Raw genomic sequence first — 17563 nt, 5'->3', positions numbered from 1 at the left:
GCAGAAAATGACGAAAATGGAAAGTACGGATATGGGTGACATGAATGGATAAACATGGGAAAATCCAGGAATGTCATTTTCATGAAATGGGAAAAAATTTTCAATCTGTAATCGGATTCTTAAAACCCGATTTTGAAAGGAATGGTATTTCACATCTTTTCAACTTGGAATTTTAACAAAAAATAGTTAAATTCTTTAACCGTAAGGGAAGAATAAAGATTTCCAGCCAACTTGTAATCGAGATTTAAAATCCCGAATACAAGTAAAGAGGAAAAATGGGGAAGAACAATGCAATCCAAAAATTGCATATCAAGGGGGAAAAACTCTCTCACAAAACCAATTTTTGGGGCAAGAACAACATATTTACAAATTTACAACTAGAAAGAAAAACTAAGAAAACAAGAAAATAAGAAAATGAAACAAGAAAAGAAAAGAAATCATACCTTGTTTCAAACTGAAAATGTCTCTCCAAAAGATGCAAAAATCTTGGAATGAAGAAGACAATCCAATAAATAAAGACAATCCGCAATGCCAAACCCTTGCCACGTTTTTACAAAAACACCATTTGCATAAAAATGTGGTGACCAATGCAAATAAAATGGCATGAAAAGTGGCCAAATCTCCCTCTAACTCCAATGCATAAGCAAGAGATGCAAAAACGACTTGGGAGATTGCTGCTTCGTGGAATAAAGATCCCTCAAAAAGTGGATTCAAGGAATCACGTGACAGGGTTTGAAGGAGAAAAAACAGCAATGTAAAACCCCCAAAATGGCGTTAAAGATGTCTAAAAATGCATGAGAATAGGAAGAAATCCTAAACGCCTTCTACCTTGAAAAATTTCTCCACAAAAACTTGCTTAAAATCCTCAAAAAACATTTTTTCTTGCTGATTGGGTTTTTGGGAGAGAATGACAAGTGCAAAATAGCATGAATTGGAGAAAATCGGGTTTTTGGGATGCAATAACAAGTTTAAAATTGTACTTTTTCATCAATAAGGCAAAAATCGGGTTTTTAAAATGCAATTACATGTTTAAAATTCTCAAAAATGCACTTTATAGGCAAAATCGGGTTTTTTTTACCAAATAGCGAGTTTAAAATGCACTTTATCTCATTCCTAAGCAAAATCGGGTTTTGGAGAGAGGTGTAAGTTTTAAAATCACTTGTAAAGGGAAAATAAAATCCCTACAACAAGTTATAATTCATTTGCACACATGTAATAGGGGTTTAAAATCCTTATTACAAGGAAAAACCATTAAAATAAGGGTTTTAGAAAAGCATTACAAGTTTACTTGTAACTTAACCAAAAAATCCCTATTTTAACTGAAAAGGCCAAAAAGCATCAAGGGGGAAATAAAAAGCAAATTAAAAGTTTTTATTTTTCAATAAAGTGCACTTGTAATTAGCCAAAAATTTCCCTACAAAGACCAAAACAATGGAAATCATTAAAACTTGCAGTCCAAGGAAAATTCTCCCCCTGTAATCAGAGAGAAAAAACTCGAAATTGAAGGAAAGGCATAGCAAACAAATCCAAAATGCTACGAAATTCGAAATGTAGTTCGAGGATGGACTGAGGATAAAGCCAATCCAAGGATTAGTCGAAATTATACCTCGAGAAGCGTGCCATAGAGTAAATGTTTTATCTTTTCACAAAAAATTTATGTAATGGTCTTTCATTTTTTAAAACAAAAATGAAGACAACATATTTAGATTAGAGTGATTTGCTAAAGCTACAATGCATCATGAAGCATAGAACATAATGTTCTCACTACAGTTGGCAATGTAATAATTTACCTCTCATCATAAAATACTTTAATCAAAATTTTACATATTCAATTGATCAACAACAATTTTGTTACGATTTGATCAATTATAGCTATTTTTTATTATATTCTTTAGTACACAATAGATTTTCATGAAGTGGCATACTAAATATTGCAACTGAAAATAAAATTTTATACTTTTATTTATTTTTACATTTGCTTTGTCTTTGTCTTAAATATATCATTTTGGTACTTAATTTCTTCTATATATTTGTGTATATGTATGATGGATTTATTTATAATCAATAAATGTAGATGTTTACTTATGAAAGAGAGTGTGGTTTCTAAGTTTTCCAATTGAGACCCCTTTTATAAATAAAGGGAAAATAAGGTTATATTGAGTTTTGGGTGAAGTGATCATTATAGGTATAGTCAGGATTATAGGATATAAAAATGCTTTCGAAAAGTCATATTTTAAAATTTGAGCATGGACACGAGTTGATTGTTGATCGTGATCACTAGAACTAGTTGCGGCTTTGATTTTTCAAACAAAATTCTAAAGTCAATAACACAAGTTTTATAACCACTTTTTGGAGTCAGTTTATATGCGTCTCAATTTTGGGGGTAAAAGTGGTTATAAGCATCATGTTATTGACTTTTGCGAAACTCGGTCATATTATCTCCTAATAATAATGTTCAAGTATTACGAAACCCTGTGAACAATATGCAATTTTATCATGTAAGAAACCTTCGTGTTATACGAAATACGGTCAATAATCTGTCATGTTATCCTGTAATAACCTTTGTTTTATACGAAATCCGGTCAATAATCTACAATGTTATCTTGTGGTTACCTTCATGTTATATGATATCATGTCAATAACTTGTCATGTTATCTCATTTTAGCCATCGTGTTATACGCAAATGTAGTATATAACAGGGCAAGTGCAAAAGTAACTTCCCCATTACCCCGTGGGTTAAAAGAAGGAAAGACAATGACGTTGCGGGCTGGAGGGATGAGCAAAATTTTCCACAACTGAGATCACTCAAAAACTACAGATCATTGATCGTGATCACCAAAACTAGTTGTGGCTTCCATTTTTCAAAAAAAATTCTAAAGTCAATAACACGAGTTTTATAACCACTTTTTGGAGTTAGTTTATCCATGTCCCGATGGGGATAAAAGTGGTTATAAACATCGTGTTATTGACTTTTGCAAAACTCGGTCATATTATCTCCTAATAACGTCCATGCATTACAGAATCCTGTCAACAATCTGTCATCTTATAATGTTAAAAACCTTCATATTATACGAAATAAGATCAATAATTTGTCATGTTATCTGGTAATAACCTTCGTGTTATACGAAATCTAGTCAATAATCTGCAATGTTATCTTGTTGTAACTTTCATGTTATACGACATCCTTTCAATAACCTGTCATGTTATCTCATTATAACCATCGTGTTATACATAAATCTAGTATATAACGAGGCATGTGCAAAAGTGGTTATCTTGTGGTTATAACCATCGTGTTATTGACTTTTGCGAAACCTGGTCATATTATCTCCTAATAACGTTCGTGTATTACAAAATCTTGTCAACAATCTGTCATGTTATAATGTAAAAAACCTTCGTATTATATGAAATATGATCAATAATTTGTCATGTTACCCAGTAATAACCTTCATGTTATACGTAAATCCGGTCAATAATCTACAATGTTATCTTGTGGTTACCTTTAAAGGATGATTGATAGCATGTGAATTATTCCTACCTACTTGGAAATAAGTGTTAAGATGTTTTAGGTCCTCTCTATCTCCTTGATTGGACCGCTTTCACTATAATTATGTTTTGGTGGCTGATTTGATAGGACCTAAGCTTGTCCAATGTTATGGTTAACCACATGAACCCACAAAGCGAACCATGTCAAATAAGAGAAGAAATACATGTTAACAAATGGGAGAAATATTTTTGAAATAGGTTGAGCGGGAAAGGAATTTAAATTAGGAATTCCCTCCTCTGTTGAAAATAGTAACTGACTGCTGTTAACAACGCTGTTATCTGTCGTTCCAGCTTGCCGCGACTGTCAGAGTGGCAGAAAATGTTACCAACATGAAAATGCTTTCCGTGAACCGCAAAACAACAACATGCTTCCATGTTAGCCCGATGGTGGGTCCCAAAACGTGTTTCATGACATCATGTGAGGGCATGCGATTTTGGAGCCGCATCATGGCATGACATATCGTTTTGGAGCTAGAATAGCTACAACCACCGTTAAACAACTAGTGCCATTTGTAAGGAATACTTAATACTGCAACCAGTGGTGGTAAGTTACCCTTCTTTAATGTAGGGCTACAAGTTGGGTGCTCATAGTCTATATGTTGCTTAATAAAAATGCTTACAATTTTTATCATTATGTTTGTATTTTACAAGCCTTATTATTCAAAACTAGGGTTGATCACAAAATCAGAGATAGAACCCAATTCTGACCATAGATATTGAGTTGCAGCGAAGTGAGGGACATTTTGCACAATAGAATCAAACAGACTCAGATTGGGCAGGTTCTGTTGATGACATGAAGTCTATTTCTGGGTATGTCTTCAATGTTGATACGTCAGGTTTTGTTGATGACATGAAGTCTATTTCTGGGTATGTCTTCAATGCTGACACGGGTGTAGTTAAGTAGGCAGTACATCTTTCCTCGAAAGACAACATGTGAGGTAGTTTGAGGCAGTTTGGCTTTAAAGGATGTTTTATGATTGAACTATGACAATCAACAACTATGAAAATCAAAGGTGTTGAAACTTGTCAAGAATCTAGTTTTCGAGGAGCGAACCAAACATGTTGAGTTTTATTGTCATTTCATTTGTCAATTTGTTGAAGATGGAACTGTGGTCTATTACGTTCCAAGTGTAGATCAAATTGGAGACATTTTCACCAAGTCTTTGAGTCTAGACAAGTTTGTTAAATTTAGGGGGCAATTTGGTGTAGTTGACAGGATGACCATTAAGAGAGGCTATTAGAGTAATTAATTATTATTTAATGGTATAGTTGGTTTAGTTAGATAGTTTCTATTTCGGTATTCTCTTTTCAATTGTTTCGTTTATAAACGCCGTAATTTAATTGCTTATATGTAATCCGTTTCACTTCATTAATGATGATGTAATTACCATTTCATTGCAATGCTCACTAAGTCAAAGTCGGTCTATAGGTAGTAGATCCTGTCATTCTTATTTTTCAGACTTGTTGATCAATTATTAATGAGTAAGATGAAATGATTGTTAAGAAACTTCATGATGAGTGCCCTTATTTTCCCAATCGTATCCTTTTGAAGAGATATTTCATGTCCAAAGAAAGCAAATAAGAATATCTTTGCATTAGTAATTCTTAAAGGATATATGAAGAGAAATATTAAAAGTCGAGGGCTGATGATACCAAAGAATCAATGCCATATGATATGCAAGTAAATGGATGGCTGAGATCGTGAGTCCAAAAAATATCATAGTGAAACAAATCTAAAATCAGAGATTGGGGACACAACATGCCTTGCGCCACAAGGGATGGTATAAGAAGATGAGCAAAACTCTAACTACTTCGATACAAAATATAAAATATATGTTAGGAGTTGGGGATTGGGAAGGACTTTCAATGTCTAACCTAAAAGGAAGGTAGGAAAGGAAACTCTCCAAGTTTGGCTTTGAAAGGATAGACATAAGGTTTCCACAATCCATGAAAATTCAATCAATTGTTTCCGGATTCGATTGTGTGTTATTTTTTTCCATCAACGTTTCGGATCACACTGTGATCCATCATTAGGATGAACAAAGCTAGAGAGCATGCAGGGATCACATAGTGTGATCCGAAACGTTGATGGAAAAAAATAACACACAATCGAATCCGAAAACAATTGATTGAATTTGAAAGGATAGATAAGGCAAAATGTCAAGAATTTTGAATGGGAAAAATGCAATACCTTTTACTCAAAAGTAACAAGTTAGAGGTGTGTTTGCATCTCAAACTCCAAAATGTTGAAATTCAAGAGTCAGAGGAAAAGCATACCTAGAAGAGGAAGTTTGAAATCCCTATAATACAAATGGGCAAAGGTGAAGGTTGGAGGAAAGGCATTCTAATAAGAGAGTTTGACCAAGGGAAACCCATTAGAAATTATTTTAGATCATTTATAATTGATGGGTTGAATAAGGCCAAAAAAACATAAAGGAGCTATGGGTCAAGCAAAATTGGACACAATGAAATGAGGTGCCAACTATATCCACATAAATGCTTTTGCAATTTCCATATCTTTACTCCTTGATTTGCCTATTAATCTTTATTTGGTCTGTGTTTTTTGCTATCTAAACATAAATAATATTTATAACTTGAAAATTCTCATTACATGCTCACCTAAGTCAACCCCCAAAAATATATATAAAAGATCAAAGGCAACATGCCTATGTTGTACAAATTCTCTATAGAGTGGCGTGATGTATAAATGAGATTTTTCAGTGCTCTAAAGCAAAATGTTCCTAACATACACCTTTCTAAATGGAAATGATACTTTATGTTATCTGATGATGATGAAATAAGTGCAATTGATTAATCTTTACATACATAAACATAACAATAAATTGTTTTTAGGCAACCCTTGCTCAAAAATGAATGTGATAGTTGACTAAATTTTTATTTTGAATTTTGGAAGAGCAAGGGTCAAGTTCATGACCAAAGTCAAGGAAATGACCATATTGGAATTGAGTATGGGCATATGAAGATATGTACATGGATATGTGTAATTAATGCATAATTAAGACAAATATATTAGAATGTGTACATATGAAGAGAAAAAGAGAAATATATTAGAATGTGTACACATATGAAGAGAAAAAGAGACGGGCTAAAGTATAAATGAATGAATGAATAAATAACATACAAGGAAATCCAACTTTACATAAAATTATATCATTTACCAATATATAAATATATTAAATCATTCCCTTCAAAAAATAAGGAAATCCAACTTTACATAAAATTATATCATTTACCAATATATAAATATATTAAATCATTCCCTTCAAAAAATAAAAAACTAGGCATTTAAACTTCACCAATCCACATATATATTGAAGTTTAGTCGTAAAAGTTAATTGCTATTTATCAATGATGGTCATCACGATTCTGTTACGGTGTTATTTGTTAAGTAACAAGTGCTGCAAGCAGCGAAGTTCCTGCCGAAGAGTTGAAGGACAATTTTGTTTTTGTCTATTTTCTCTGATTGAGGTTTTTGCCAGATGTTATAGTTACCAATGGCCTCGTAGACACGTATGAAAAATGTAGACAGGGCCTGGATAGAAAATAATTGGATTTAACCCATCAAACAATCAACCAAGCTCTTTCACTCATCTATAGCAGTGATGACTTCAACAACAAAATTTTAAACTAGATCTACAGGACTTCTTTTAAGATATGCAATTTTCCCTAACTTTGTGGCTGGGCTATAATTTTTGCAGCTTCACAGTGTGCTCTGATCTTCTACCTTTGACAACAGCAAGTTCTTGACTAAATAGAAACACGGAATGAAGATTTGACAATGTTTTTAAATGAATAAATACAAACACAATGAAGATTTAGCAATGCTTATATTCCTTTGCTATTTTCACGACTTCAACTTGATGCAGCCAACCAATTGAGAAAAGCAATGAGAAGCACTTGCTATTAAAATCTTTAATGGATGCACATTTGCGGAATTGTATAAAGTTTATGCCAAGTTTAGGGATAAAATAATGTGATACATTGATGCATAATGGAAACTTAAACATGGGACTGACCCATGTGGCAACTCTGTTAATAGATAATTAGGCAATATGATCTATTTACTTAATGTTTATGAGATATGAATATTGAAAAATTATCTTCAAATCTTTTAGATCTAAAAAATAATATCAATGAAGCAAATAAGAAAAGAAACTATATAATATTCTCTCGAAAGAAAAATAATGATCAGGTCTAAGTTCACCATCTACACAATCTTCTTCTGGTGTCATCCTTGGGGCATGTCTATCAATCCATATTCTCTTGCTGCTATAAGCCTTTTTATTTTTGTCATTGCTGCAACAATCATGGAAATGACAAATAAACACACCAACACCTATCCTTTGTAGCAGTGTTATACCACGTTCATTTCCAGTTATGCTTCTGGCCAGTGGGACAAAGATTCGATCATACACAGGCACTAGCACTAGAACATTCAGACTGATAAAGCTTTCCATGTTTGCTGATGGGATTTTGAAGCCTCCAATGATCCTTCTATCCATTGTGCTCCCCTGTTTTGTAAAGAATGTTGGTGTTTGTGCACAAATAACACCACAAACCAAACAAGTCACCCAAATGGGAATCAATCTTAGAACAAGCTTGACCTCTTCAACCTGTGTGGCTGTGCATAGCCTCCAATCAATATTTGTTTTGTTCTCATGGTCCAAATCAGTTGCAATTGTAGCTTTATCAAGAAAGCTTCAAAACAACACCGGATGTCCTTGGGAGCATTTTCCTAACTTTACCAAATACATTTTAAAAAGCAGCAATGTCAAGCCTAAAACTAAACAGCAATGTAGCTGCTTCTGAATGAACTCTTACAAATTGCATGAGCAGTAATCAGATGCAGATAAACAGGTAGAATTGAGGTTTGCCTGAATTGATAGGAGGGCAAAAGTCTTCTCTTTTCATCATTTAATCCTTGAATACCATATAACTTCCCTTCTCCTTGAGAATGAACAGAGACATTCCACTTGCAAATTGCTGCAACAAAAACCTGGACAATTTGAGTTACTGGACTGGTAGAAGGTATTTTATGTCGGTAAATTTTTGTTCTGCAGAGGAAGAGGCAAGAGCTATAGACATGGCTGCAGCTGGGAGAGCAAAGCCCAAACTCCACCCAACGTTTTCTTGAATGTACACGATCACAGGAACCAATACAAATAAACCACTGCATAAGCCAAAATACCACCAATTGAAGGAGCTCTTATTCTTCCTCTCTGCTGAGTCTCAGATTAACCTAACAAAAGAGATATCAATGGGCAGTCGCATCTAGCCATATTATCACCCACCAAGAGCAATTTAGGGTAAATTTAAGAGCAATTCACCCAATCAAAAAAAAAAGCAAAAAGCAACTACTTTAATATGTAATTTTGAGAGATCTAGGGCAGAGCATGAATCGGTACCATCTCCATTCGTGAAGAATGAAACTCTCCTCTTGCATCTGGTCGGGGGGATGAAGAATTGGGCCATCAGAGGGCATACTGTACTCGTAGACATTGAAGGGATTTTCAATCTAGCAAGCCATGTATGATTCGTATTTCATAGAGACAATAAATGGATATGGTATCACGTCTGACGAATGAAATTGGTGATGGTGATCGAGTGTGGCAAAAGTAGAATGAATAACAACACACATTATCGACAACCCATCTGAATCGAACGAAATTGTGTAGAGAGGATCGATTAAAGGAAGTGCTTCACATTCTACTTAGAAAGCACAACCCCTTGCCACGTCTAGATGGGTACGCAAAATGTGAAAGCACAGTCAAGGCATGTGGATTATTGAACGAATGCCATCTTGTGCTCGGAATAATAACCCTGCAAGACCCTGCAAGGAACTGACAAAGACCTAGTTTTTGGTGCGTTCTCTCCCGTTGGGAACTGAGAAGACCTCTGCAAACCGCCAGCAACCCTAATCGATAGGCGCCAAGAATACTGACATCAGCATTTGGCATAAACAATACGCAGCTTTAAGGATGCACATAAGGAAACGGAAAAATATCTGAAAAAAACAGGTCTTCTGATTGGCTGCTTGCAATCCATTTAATCAGAAGATAACGGATGAAGCCTCCGCTATAGTTCCCGGCAGGAACTAATAATATAGTTCTAAGACATCTCCTTTATATATTATTTATTTTATTAATATAAATGCATGGTTCAAAAAAAATAAAAAAATATAGCTCTTCACAACCAAATAAATCTTCGCAATTTTATTATCATAGTGAAAATTGTTTTGGAAAAAAACATTTGCAACTGCTGAACCATTTCTTAGAAACAAATAAAATATTGCATTAGAGTCTTCTGATGAAACAACTCGCAGGTACATGATACACGAAGGATTTATGAAGCACTTTGCTTGACATCTTGATTGTCAATTTGCTTGACATCTTGATTGTCAATTTGAGTAGGCAATGCTAGTAGTGGCAAGCGAAAATGCCAGCTCAAGCTTTACCGTGACAATTCTAGTGGACCCACAGGAGGTGCAGGATCTATTAGTGCACCATAGCTTTGAAGCTTTGCAAATCTCCATTCATCTGCTGGAAGTTCCTTCGAAAACCACTCTTGCAATTCCCTGAACCTTAAGCTCACTTCTCCAATTGCGAAGTAATTGATGTTAAATTCACTTGATCTCAGCATACCTTCAGTGTGACGAGGGATTTGCTTGTGCTGCATTCAAGTAGAATTCAGATAAGTACCAATTTATATGGTAAATATACCTCAAGGCTCATACTAGGGTGAAACTAGGATGGAAAAGTCATTTGGAAGGGATTTAGAGATATATACCAGCAAAAAGGCAATCACCCTCTCCAAAAAGTCATCTTCTGCCATATCAACAGCGTCCGGGAAAAACTGTCCAACAATAATCCGATGCCTGAAAAGACAATCTGAGTTATATATAATGAACTTCAATTGCAGTTGCCTTGCCACAACAGAAATATAAAAATATGTATCAGATGATTCCTAGTTAACATTATGAAGTATGTAGCTTTCTAAGCAAACGATCTCTGGCATTGGTGATAGGAATAATGTTGCTACAAATCCCCTGTTATCTAATATCTGAATGATCAGCAGAACCAGGTTAGTATAGGAGCCCCAAACATCTGTAATGTGGTTTCAGGATGGTGGGTGTTGGAAAATGAGTCACGTGTGAACCATAAATGGATCAGTAATCAAGTGGGTCACTAGTTCAGTGGTAGAGCACCACGCAAATGGATGGTCCTAAATTCAATTCCTAGTTAGTGAATGAAAAAAATTAACAGCTCCATTATAAACTATGTAGCTTTCTAAACAAATGTTCCTTAGCATTGGTCATCGGCATAATGCCCTGCAAATCCCCTGTTCTTTAATATCTAATTAGATATAGTGAATCCATGACAAATTGATCAGCTAAAAGAAAAAAATAAGGTAAAGAAATTCACAAACTCTCTCATAACAAAATAAGATTGGATGCAACAGTCTAGAGAGCCATGAAAAAGGAACATCCTGAAACATCTCTAATCTTTTAGACATGTCATTATGACCTGTAGGTTAGATCACAACGAGCCACTGGCACCAGCCATAGAGGTAATTGAATTAGTACTGATAACATAGTTAATTGAATTGGTGCCAATTGCTTAAGAACAGTAGAAACTAATGATTCACGATCACCACCACTCGTACGCGATGAAGAAATGCATCACAGAAGACCACCGAATTTAACAGATTCTTGAGGCTGTTGAAGGCCAAGCAACTATAACTGGTAACAAATGGTAGCATGAGGAAAGTGACAATCTTTAACATAACAAGTAAATCAAAGGAGGCCAAAGCTTAAAATCAATCTGTGCCCTTGAAGTGCCGGCATGACAGACTAACAAGGTTTAATGTCAAGAAAGCAAGACAAAAGTTCTAGGAATAATTCTCCTGCACAAGGTATGTAGACTCTGAAGCTCCTCTTGAGGCTGTTGAAGGCCAATCAACTATAACTGGTAACAAATGGTAGCATGAGGAAAGTGACAATCTTTAACATAACAAGTAAATCAAAGGAGGCCAAAGCTTTAAAATTGATCTGTGCCCTTGAAGTGCCAGCATGACAGACTAACAAGGTTTAATGTCAAGAAAGCAAGACAAAAGTTCTAGGAATAATTCTCTTGCACAAGGTATGTAGATTCTGAAGCTCCTCTTGTTAAGTGTGGGTGCTTGGACACTTGGAAAAATGAAACAGTCCAATTTGAAGGAACTATTGTCAAGTGAATCCCCTACAGTAGGTTTTCTTTTCTGATTACGTCATTTACATAATAGTCTCATTCAATTTTGCAGGACATGCTATCAGAATTGAAAATAAGTTAAATAACTTGTTTGTGAATATGGCTTGTGGATTGATTTCTATGACCGAGTTATTTCCACAATCAGACTGAAAAAGAGTAAGGAAGCCCTTTCACTCCTTCCTCCCCCCTCTTCGAATAGATGCAATGAGTCAAGATGGATTATGGTCCAGATGTATACAAACAGACCTCTGGGAATTAGAAGCAGCAATGCAGTATTCCAGTCACACAAAGGAGTAACTAAATGAGATGAAATGTCAAGGAGGAAGGGCTTAAAGGATGTCTGAATTCTAATCAAGTTAAACGTAGTGACCAAAAAATATTGCACTAAGATGAGTATTTGAAGATTGAAGATACCTGCTAGGACAGTGTGCATTTGTTTATGACATATCATGAAAAGTTTAGAGTGTTTATGATCAAGCACCATTAATTCTAAGAAAAGCTAGTTCTTTAAGAAAACACAACTATTGAAGTTTCATCATTGTAGCCTTTCTACAATCAGCAACAATTGAGTTGAGAATTAAATGTTCATTCCCCTTCTGCCTCACAACGAGAAAAGAAATTTGGGTCAAGTGTAATGTTAACCATTTAATAACTTTGTACTGCAATCTACGCCATCAAGCCTCAACATGTGAATTAGATCACATCAGCGTAAACTTAAGTAAATTGATATAGATGAGTTGGTTAAGTATACAGATGATTAGACAGTTGTAACCTCAGCTTGTGAGTATATACATATACATTATACATATATAATATAAATAACTATATGTCCTCTGTGTGTGTGTGTGTATGTATATATGTATGGGAGACAAGTTTTGTCAAAGCTAATGTCATACTTGGAAGCATATATTTTAAGACCTAAGGGTATCGTTAGCCTTAGTTTTTTTTGTTTATCCATATCTGTGAGTCTTAAATAATTGACATCTCCCTTATCTAAGTATATGTTGCGGGTAGATGAGCATGTGTCCTAGGTTATAGTGGACTGTGATTTACTTTTTATGCATAAAGAAAATTTGCATTATAAGTTTCAATTGTCTAAAAGAGAAAGGGAAAATTTAAAATGAACCTATCAAATTAATAAGGTTTTGTCATCTTTTGAAAAGGTCTGGTCTCAAACTCAAAAGCTCACATGGATCATGGGCAACTTTTTGGAAAATAAACAGACAACAACAAATGACAATGAGAAAAAAAGAGGGAGAAAGATGATAAAGAAGAAGAATTTATCTTTGTGGAAGCAAGCAATGTCTTTTTTTTGGTAGGCGCTGCAGTAATCAATGTTAAAATCCAAGTTCTAACGAATTTTCTATGTAATTAAGTATCACACTTACCTTGTTTCTTTGTCATCATAGGTCACAGCGACATCATACATCCAACCGGCATTGGTTTTAAATTTCATCTCATAAAAAATGTCATATTCTATGACACCACCAGATGGAATTGACACGGATACTTTTTTTCTTGTAGCTTCTGCTGCAGCTTGTTGTAGAGCAATTTGAGCCAGTTCTTCGGGACTCAGACCTTTGGACTGTCAACATGCATTTACAACTTATTTCTTAATACAGGAAGAGCACCACATGTTGAATATCAACAAATCACTACTCATTCATACTTCAACAATAGTCAAGCTTGTAGAACATACATACCGGGAGAATATTTAGTTTCCCTTGTTCCAATAACACTGGGTCAAATATCATCTGAATTGCCACAGAAAGAGACAGTCAATTTCCTTCAAATTATAATGGAATCCAAATGTTATTCAAAGTTCAAACAACTCAATATCACAAGTGATGTTTCAACAGTACCCTTTACTGTCTTTTCTCCATTTCAAATAGGAAAACAGATGGTACTTTAGCATGACCTTTCATTTATACTAAATGTGATGCAGCTTGTAATTCAGTAGGTTGTACTTTAGAATTCATAACCGACATAATTGCAGATTCAAATCAAATACATTGACTTCAATTTCTTTCAGATGAAGGATGAAACAAAAAGAGGAAGAAGAGTTTCAAACCTCTTCCTTAACACCTCTATCACGCATCATCTGCTGCATGGTCTTAGCTTTAGAAGCAGCGGCAGCAGCCCTTCCCCTTTCTGATATAGAATTTGCAAGAGCTGGTTGTTCCCATTGTGCTCTCTCAGAAGGGCTTGAATTACCTGGTGGAGTTGATCCAATTTCGTCTATCCACTGGTGTAAGAACATCCTTGTCAATTCTTCAATGGTTTAAATTTTGACTTGTTTAGGGTAAATTTTAAAAGTGGAAATGAAAACCACAATCGAAATATTTAATGCAATAGCAACTTCTCCATGGAATCAGAGCCATGTGTTGGACCTATATGTGACCTGTTTTTTTGTACAATTACTAGATTATTCATTCAATTTTTTATGCACTGCAATTTGCAACAGCTAAGAAAAGAAAATTGCAGAAGGTGCCTTACCTGCTGGCGGATGGCAATCATGAGCTCTTGATCAAAGGAAGTAAGATTTTGTGTCCGGTAATAATAGCAAAGCTCAGGTCTCCGACCCATTAAAGTTCTCAAAGAATTTTTCAAGTCTTTGGAGAATCCTATATACTGAATCTTTTTGTTCCTGTCAAAAATAGCAAAAACGCTTGCAACAACCTCGGGGTCTGCAATTGGTTGAATCCTTCCCTCTTTGTTAACGACACTATATAATGGCAATGTATTCAGAGATTTAATAGCAGCAGACACTACAAATGCATTGTGTTTTCTTAACATTCCGGATCCTGAATGACTCTGAAATCTGTTCATCTTAGACAAAGATAATGCTTTTCTTCGAGATCCAAAACAGAAATTAGAACGAGATAGAAGAGCTTTATTTGGCAGGAGATAAGATTGAGAGTCCGTAAGACCTCCCACACCCAGCTGCCCTGTTGCTGACATGCTGCCTGCTGCCTGTTCCAAAAATTAATCAATCAGTCACTCAATATCTCCCGGATGTTTGATTAAATTCTCACAACAGCTAAATAATATTTATACACACAGTTGAAAATGGCTATTAAGTCAAGCATTCTATCTATAAACTGAAACCTCATTATATTATGATGTCAACACCCTTTGTTCTTTAAAAGGAGCATAATACCAATGTACAGTCAGGTGCCCAACATCTCCCAACCCGTTTAAAAGTTGTCAATCTATATACAGAGCCAATAAAATGGATATTAACACAATCCTTATCCATGAAATATCAATGCCCCTTACTTTTGTAAAAGGGCATAATACCAAGGAACAGTTAATGATGCGGCATCTTCCAGTTGTTTGAAAAACACATCAGTACATACAAAACTATTAAAATGGCTATTAACACAATCCCCATCAGTCAACCGAACCCTCACTCTTTCAACCAAATACCAAAGACTCATATACTTGTGAAAAATCATAATACCAATTGAAAAGTAATTAACCTCTCCTAAATGTTTACAACAGTTATCAGTACTTGTAGACAGTAATAAAATTACAATTAACAAAATTCTCATCCGTAAACAAAAACTGTTCTTAACATGGAATACCATTGCTTCGTAATCTTTTAAAAGCAGTAGAATTCGCGACTCGAAGACCCACATTCTATATCGACTATTTAAGCTTGAATTCACTCTTGAATACCCGCATACAAATGTAAAAAAATGAAAACCCAAGTTGTCGTTCCACCCTCCCTCGTACAGACAATCAATAAAATGTGTTAACAATGCAGTACTTATATGAAATAGCAACTACTGACCATAAGTGATGCCATGGCAATGGCAGTTGAATTCTCTTCTTCTGCTTCTACAGTTATGCTCGCCTAACGCCCCCTTAACAAACCGGAAATGGGTGCATGGAAATGAACGAAATATATCCAGGACATGAGTTGGGCACTCAAACGAAAGCACATATATACAGAGAAGAGTCTATCCTCATCCGTGTTGCATTATCCTCTCTCTACCCAATTAGATACTTTTCTGCTGAATTGGATATTTTCCTGCTTAGTTACATATTTCGAAAGAATTATGGAATCGCACTAAGCCGATCCACACTTTTAATTCACTACATTTATATTACAAAATGTCGTGATATAATTACTTTTATTGAAAATTTTCCTTTTCAAGAAGAGAGACTTTCCAAATAGGTTTACAGCTGAAAATGTTAAAAAATTACCTCTAAATTATGTGTAATGGTGAAAATTAGATAAATTTTATTTAATTTTAAGTTTATTTGAGAGAATGTCTTAATGTAATCATATAACTAGCATATCTATATTTTCTAAATAAAATTCTTGTAGAAGATGTAAAGAGATATCATATTTAAAAAATTAGCATTCATAAATATAAACAAATAACAAAATTTACTATTTAAAACAATTGAAAAAGATATAAGAATCATATTGCATTGATGAATTGATGAGATATTGAAGCCTTATTTACAAGATAGATATACATGCAAGAAATTGAGTGTAATAAAACCTACAACTTAGCAATAGAATCTAAGAAAACATTACTTTCAAATAAATAATTAATCAATCTTAATCCATTAATAACTATACTATATGATCCCCCTATTAATGGGGCTAAGAAGGATAATCTTCCTACCAATCTCAAAGAGGGAGTTTAGTGGATTGCCCCAGAGAGTGGGTGGATAAAAATCAACTTTGATGGAGCTTCTAAAGGAAATCTAGGGCCAAGTGGAATTGGATGTGTGACTCGAGACCAATTTGGTAAAATTCTAGCAAAAAATTAGAATATATCAGAAAGGCAATCAATAATATTGCATAATTCAGAGTGGCATTGAGCGGGTTGCAAATGGGGATGGATTTGAAAGCAAAACAGATTCATTTGGAAGGGGACTCATTGATTACTATTAATGCCACTAGACAAAACTATACACCTAATTGGAAACTTTCTCATTGGTTAAGACAAATCAAGGAAGCAATAGCAAAAATCGAAGAGGTGAGAATATTAGACAAACTTGCCAAATTGGTAGTAGATGAGGGAGAAGCAAATCTCACCCGAGATTGAGGTATAATAATAATTATCAAACATGCCTCATAGTTGTGAAATCACTCAAGATACAATGCCACACTTCTCACTGAGAATAATTATGCAAGCGAGTGGTAGATTTTTGGGCATGACATATCATGAGGGTGGACGAAGGTTGACAGAGGAACATAATAGAGAATGATGGGATGACCTAGGTGTGTGATACCATGTTTCAACTAGGTGACAATCTGGCAAAAATTATTAACGGGTCATTAATAGAGGCATGTGAAAGGATAGATCACAATCAACATCATATGAGATTGGCCCAATGGTGTCCAACCAGTACATTATTAATTAACCACGTGTAGTAGCCATGATGCTAGAAGGCGGGCGAGTAGATAAAGCCTTAGGTAGTGATGCATGACTCATTTGGAATTGCCACTTTGGGATGAAAACTCAATTGGAGAGGGGCAGACCACTTCTACTTGGATCAAGTAAGAGACAAATATTTATTGGTGAACTTTTAGACAAGAGGTTGGTGACCATTTTATTTGTGGGACACCCACTAGTTCATCATGCAATCAGGGTAGTGCTAGGGCTAGAATTCCTCGAGGCCTATCATTAGCACAATGTAAATATTGACATCATGAAAATGTTGCTATATATGGGGGTGTTTAAGGTCATAGCCAAAAAGATGTGCCAAATGCTCTTCAAACACACCTT

General features: G+C 34.9%; 1 protein-coding gene and 1 long non-coding RNA gene across 2 annotated transcripts; both read right to left on the bottom strand.

Annotated features, from left to right (window-relative positions):
* Nucleotides 1-7698: 7698 nt before the first annotated feature.
* On the bottom strand, nucleotides 7699-9653 carry LOC131858742 (uncharacterized). The gene is made up of 2 exons (XR_009359077.1): nucleotides 8970-9653; nucleotides 7699-8803 (listed from the first exon to the last, which is right to left on the bottom strand). It is a non-coding gene; the product is annotated as an uncharacterized LOC131858742 (long non-coding RNA).
* Nucleotides 9654-9749: 96 nt separating this feature from the next.
* Nucleotides 9750-15887, bottom strand: LOC131069372 (uncharacterized). Its single transcript, XM_058004744.2, has 7 exons — nucleotides 15607-15887; nucleotides 14307-14783; nucleotides 13882-14055; nucleotides 13514-13564; nucleotides 13199-13395; nucleotides 10351-10438; nucleotides 9750-10233 (listed from the first exon to the last, which is right to left on the bottom strand). Exons 1-7 carry the CDS (start codon nucleotides 15619-15621, stop codon nucleotides 10015-10017), a joined length of 1221 nt encoding a protein of 406 aa, XP_057860727.2. The 5' UTR covers nucleotides 15622-15887; the 3' UTR covers nucleotides 9750-10014.
* Between the last annotated feature and the right edge of the window lie 1676 nt (nucleotides 15888-17563).

The sequence above is a fragment of the Cryptomeria japonica genome, chromosome 10 (assembly GCF_030272615.1).
Source record: "Cryptomeria japonica chromosome 10, Sugi_1.0, whole genome shotgun sequence".
Taxonomy (NCBI): domain Eukaryota; kingdom Viridiplantae; phylum Streptophyta; class Pinopsida; order Cupressales; family Cupressaceae; genus Cryptomeria; species Cryptomeria japonica.
This window is presented reverse-complemented; position numbering and strand designations above follow the sequence as displayed.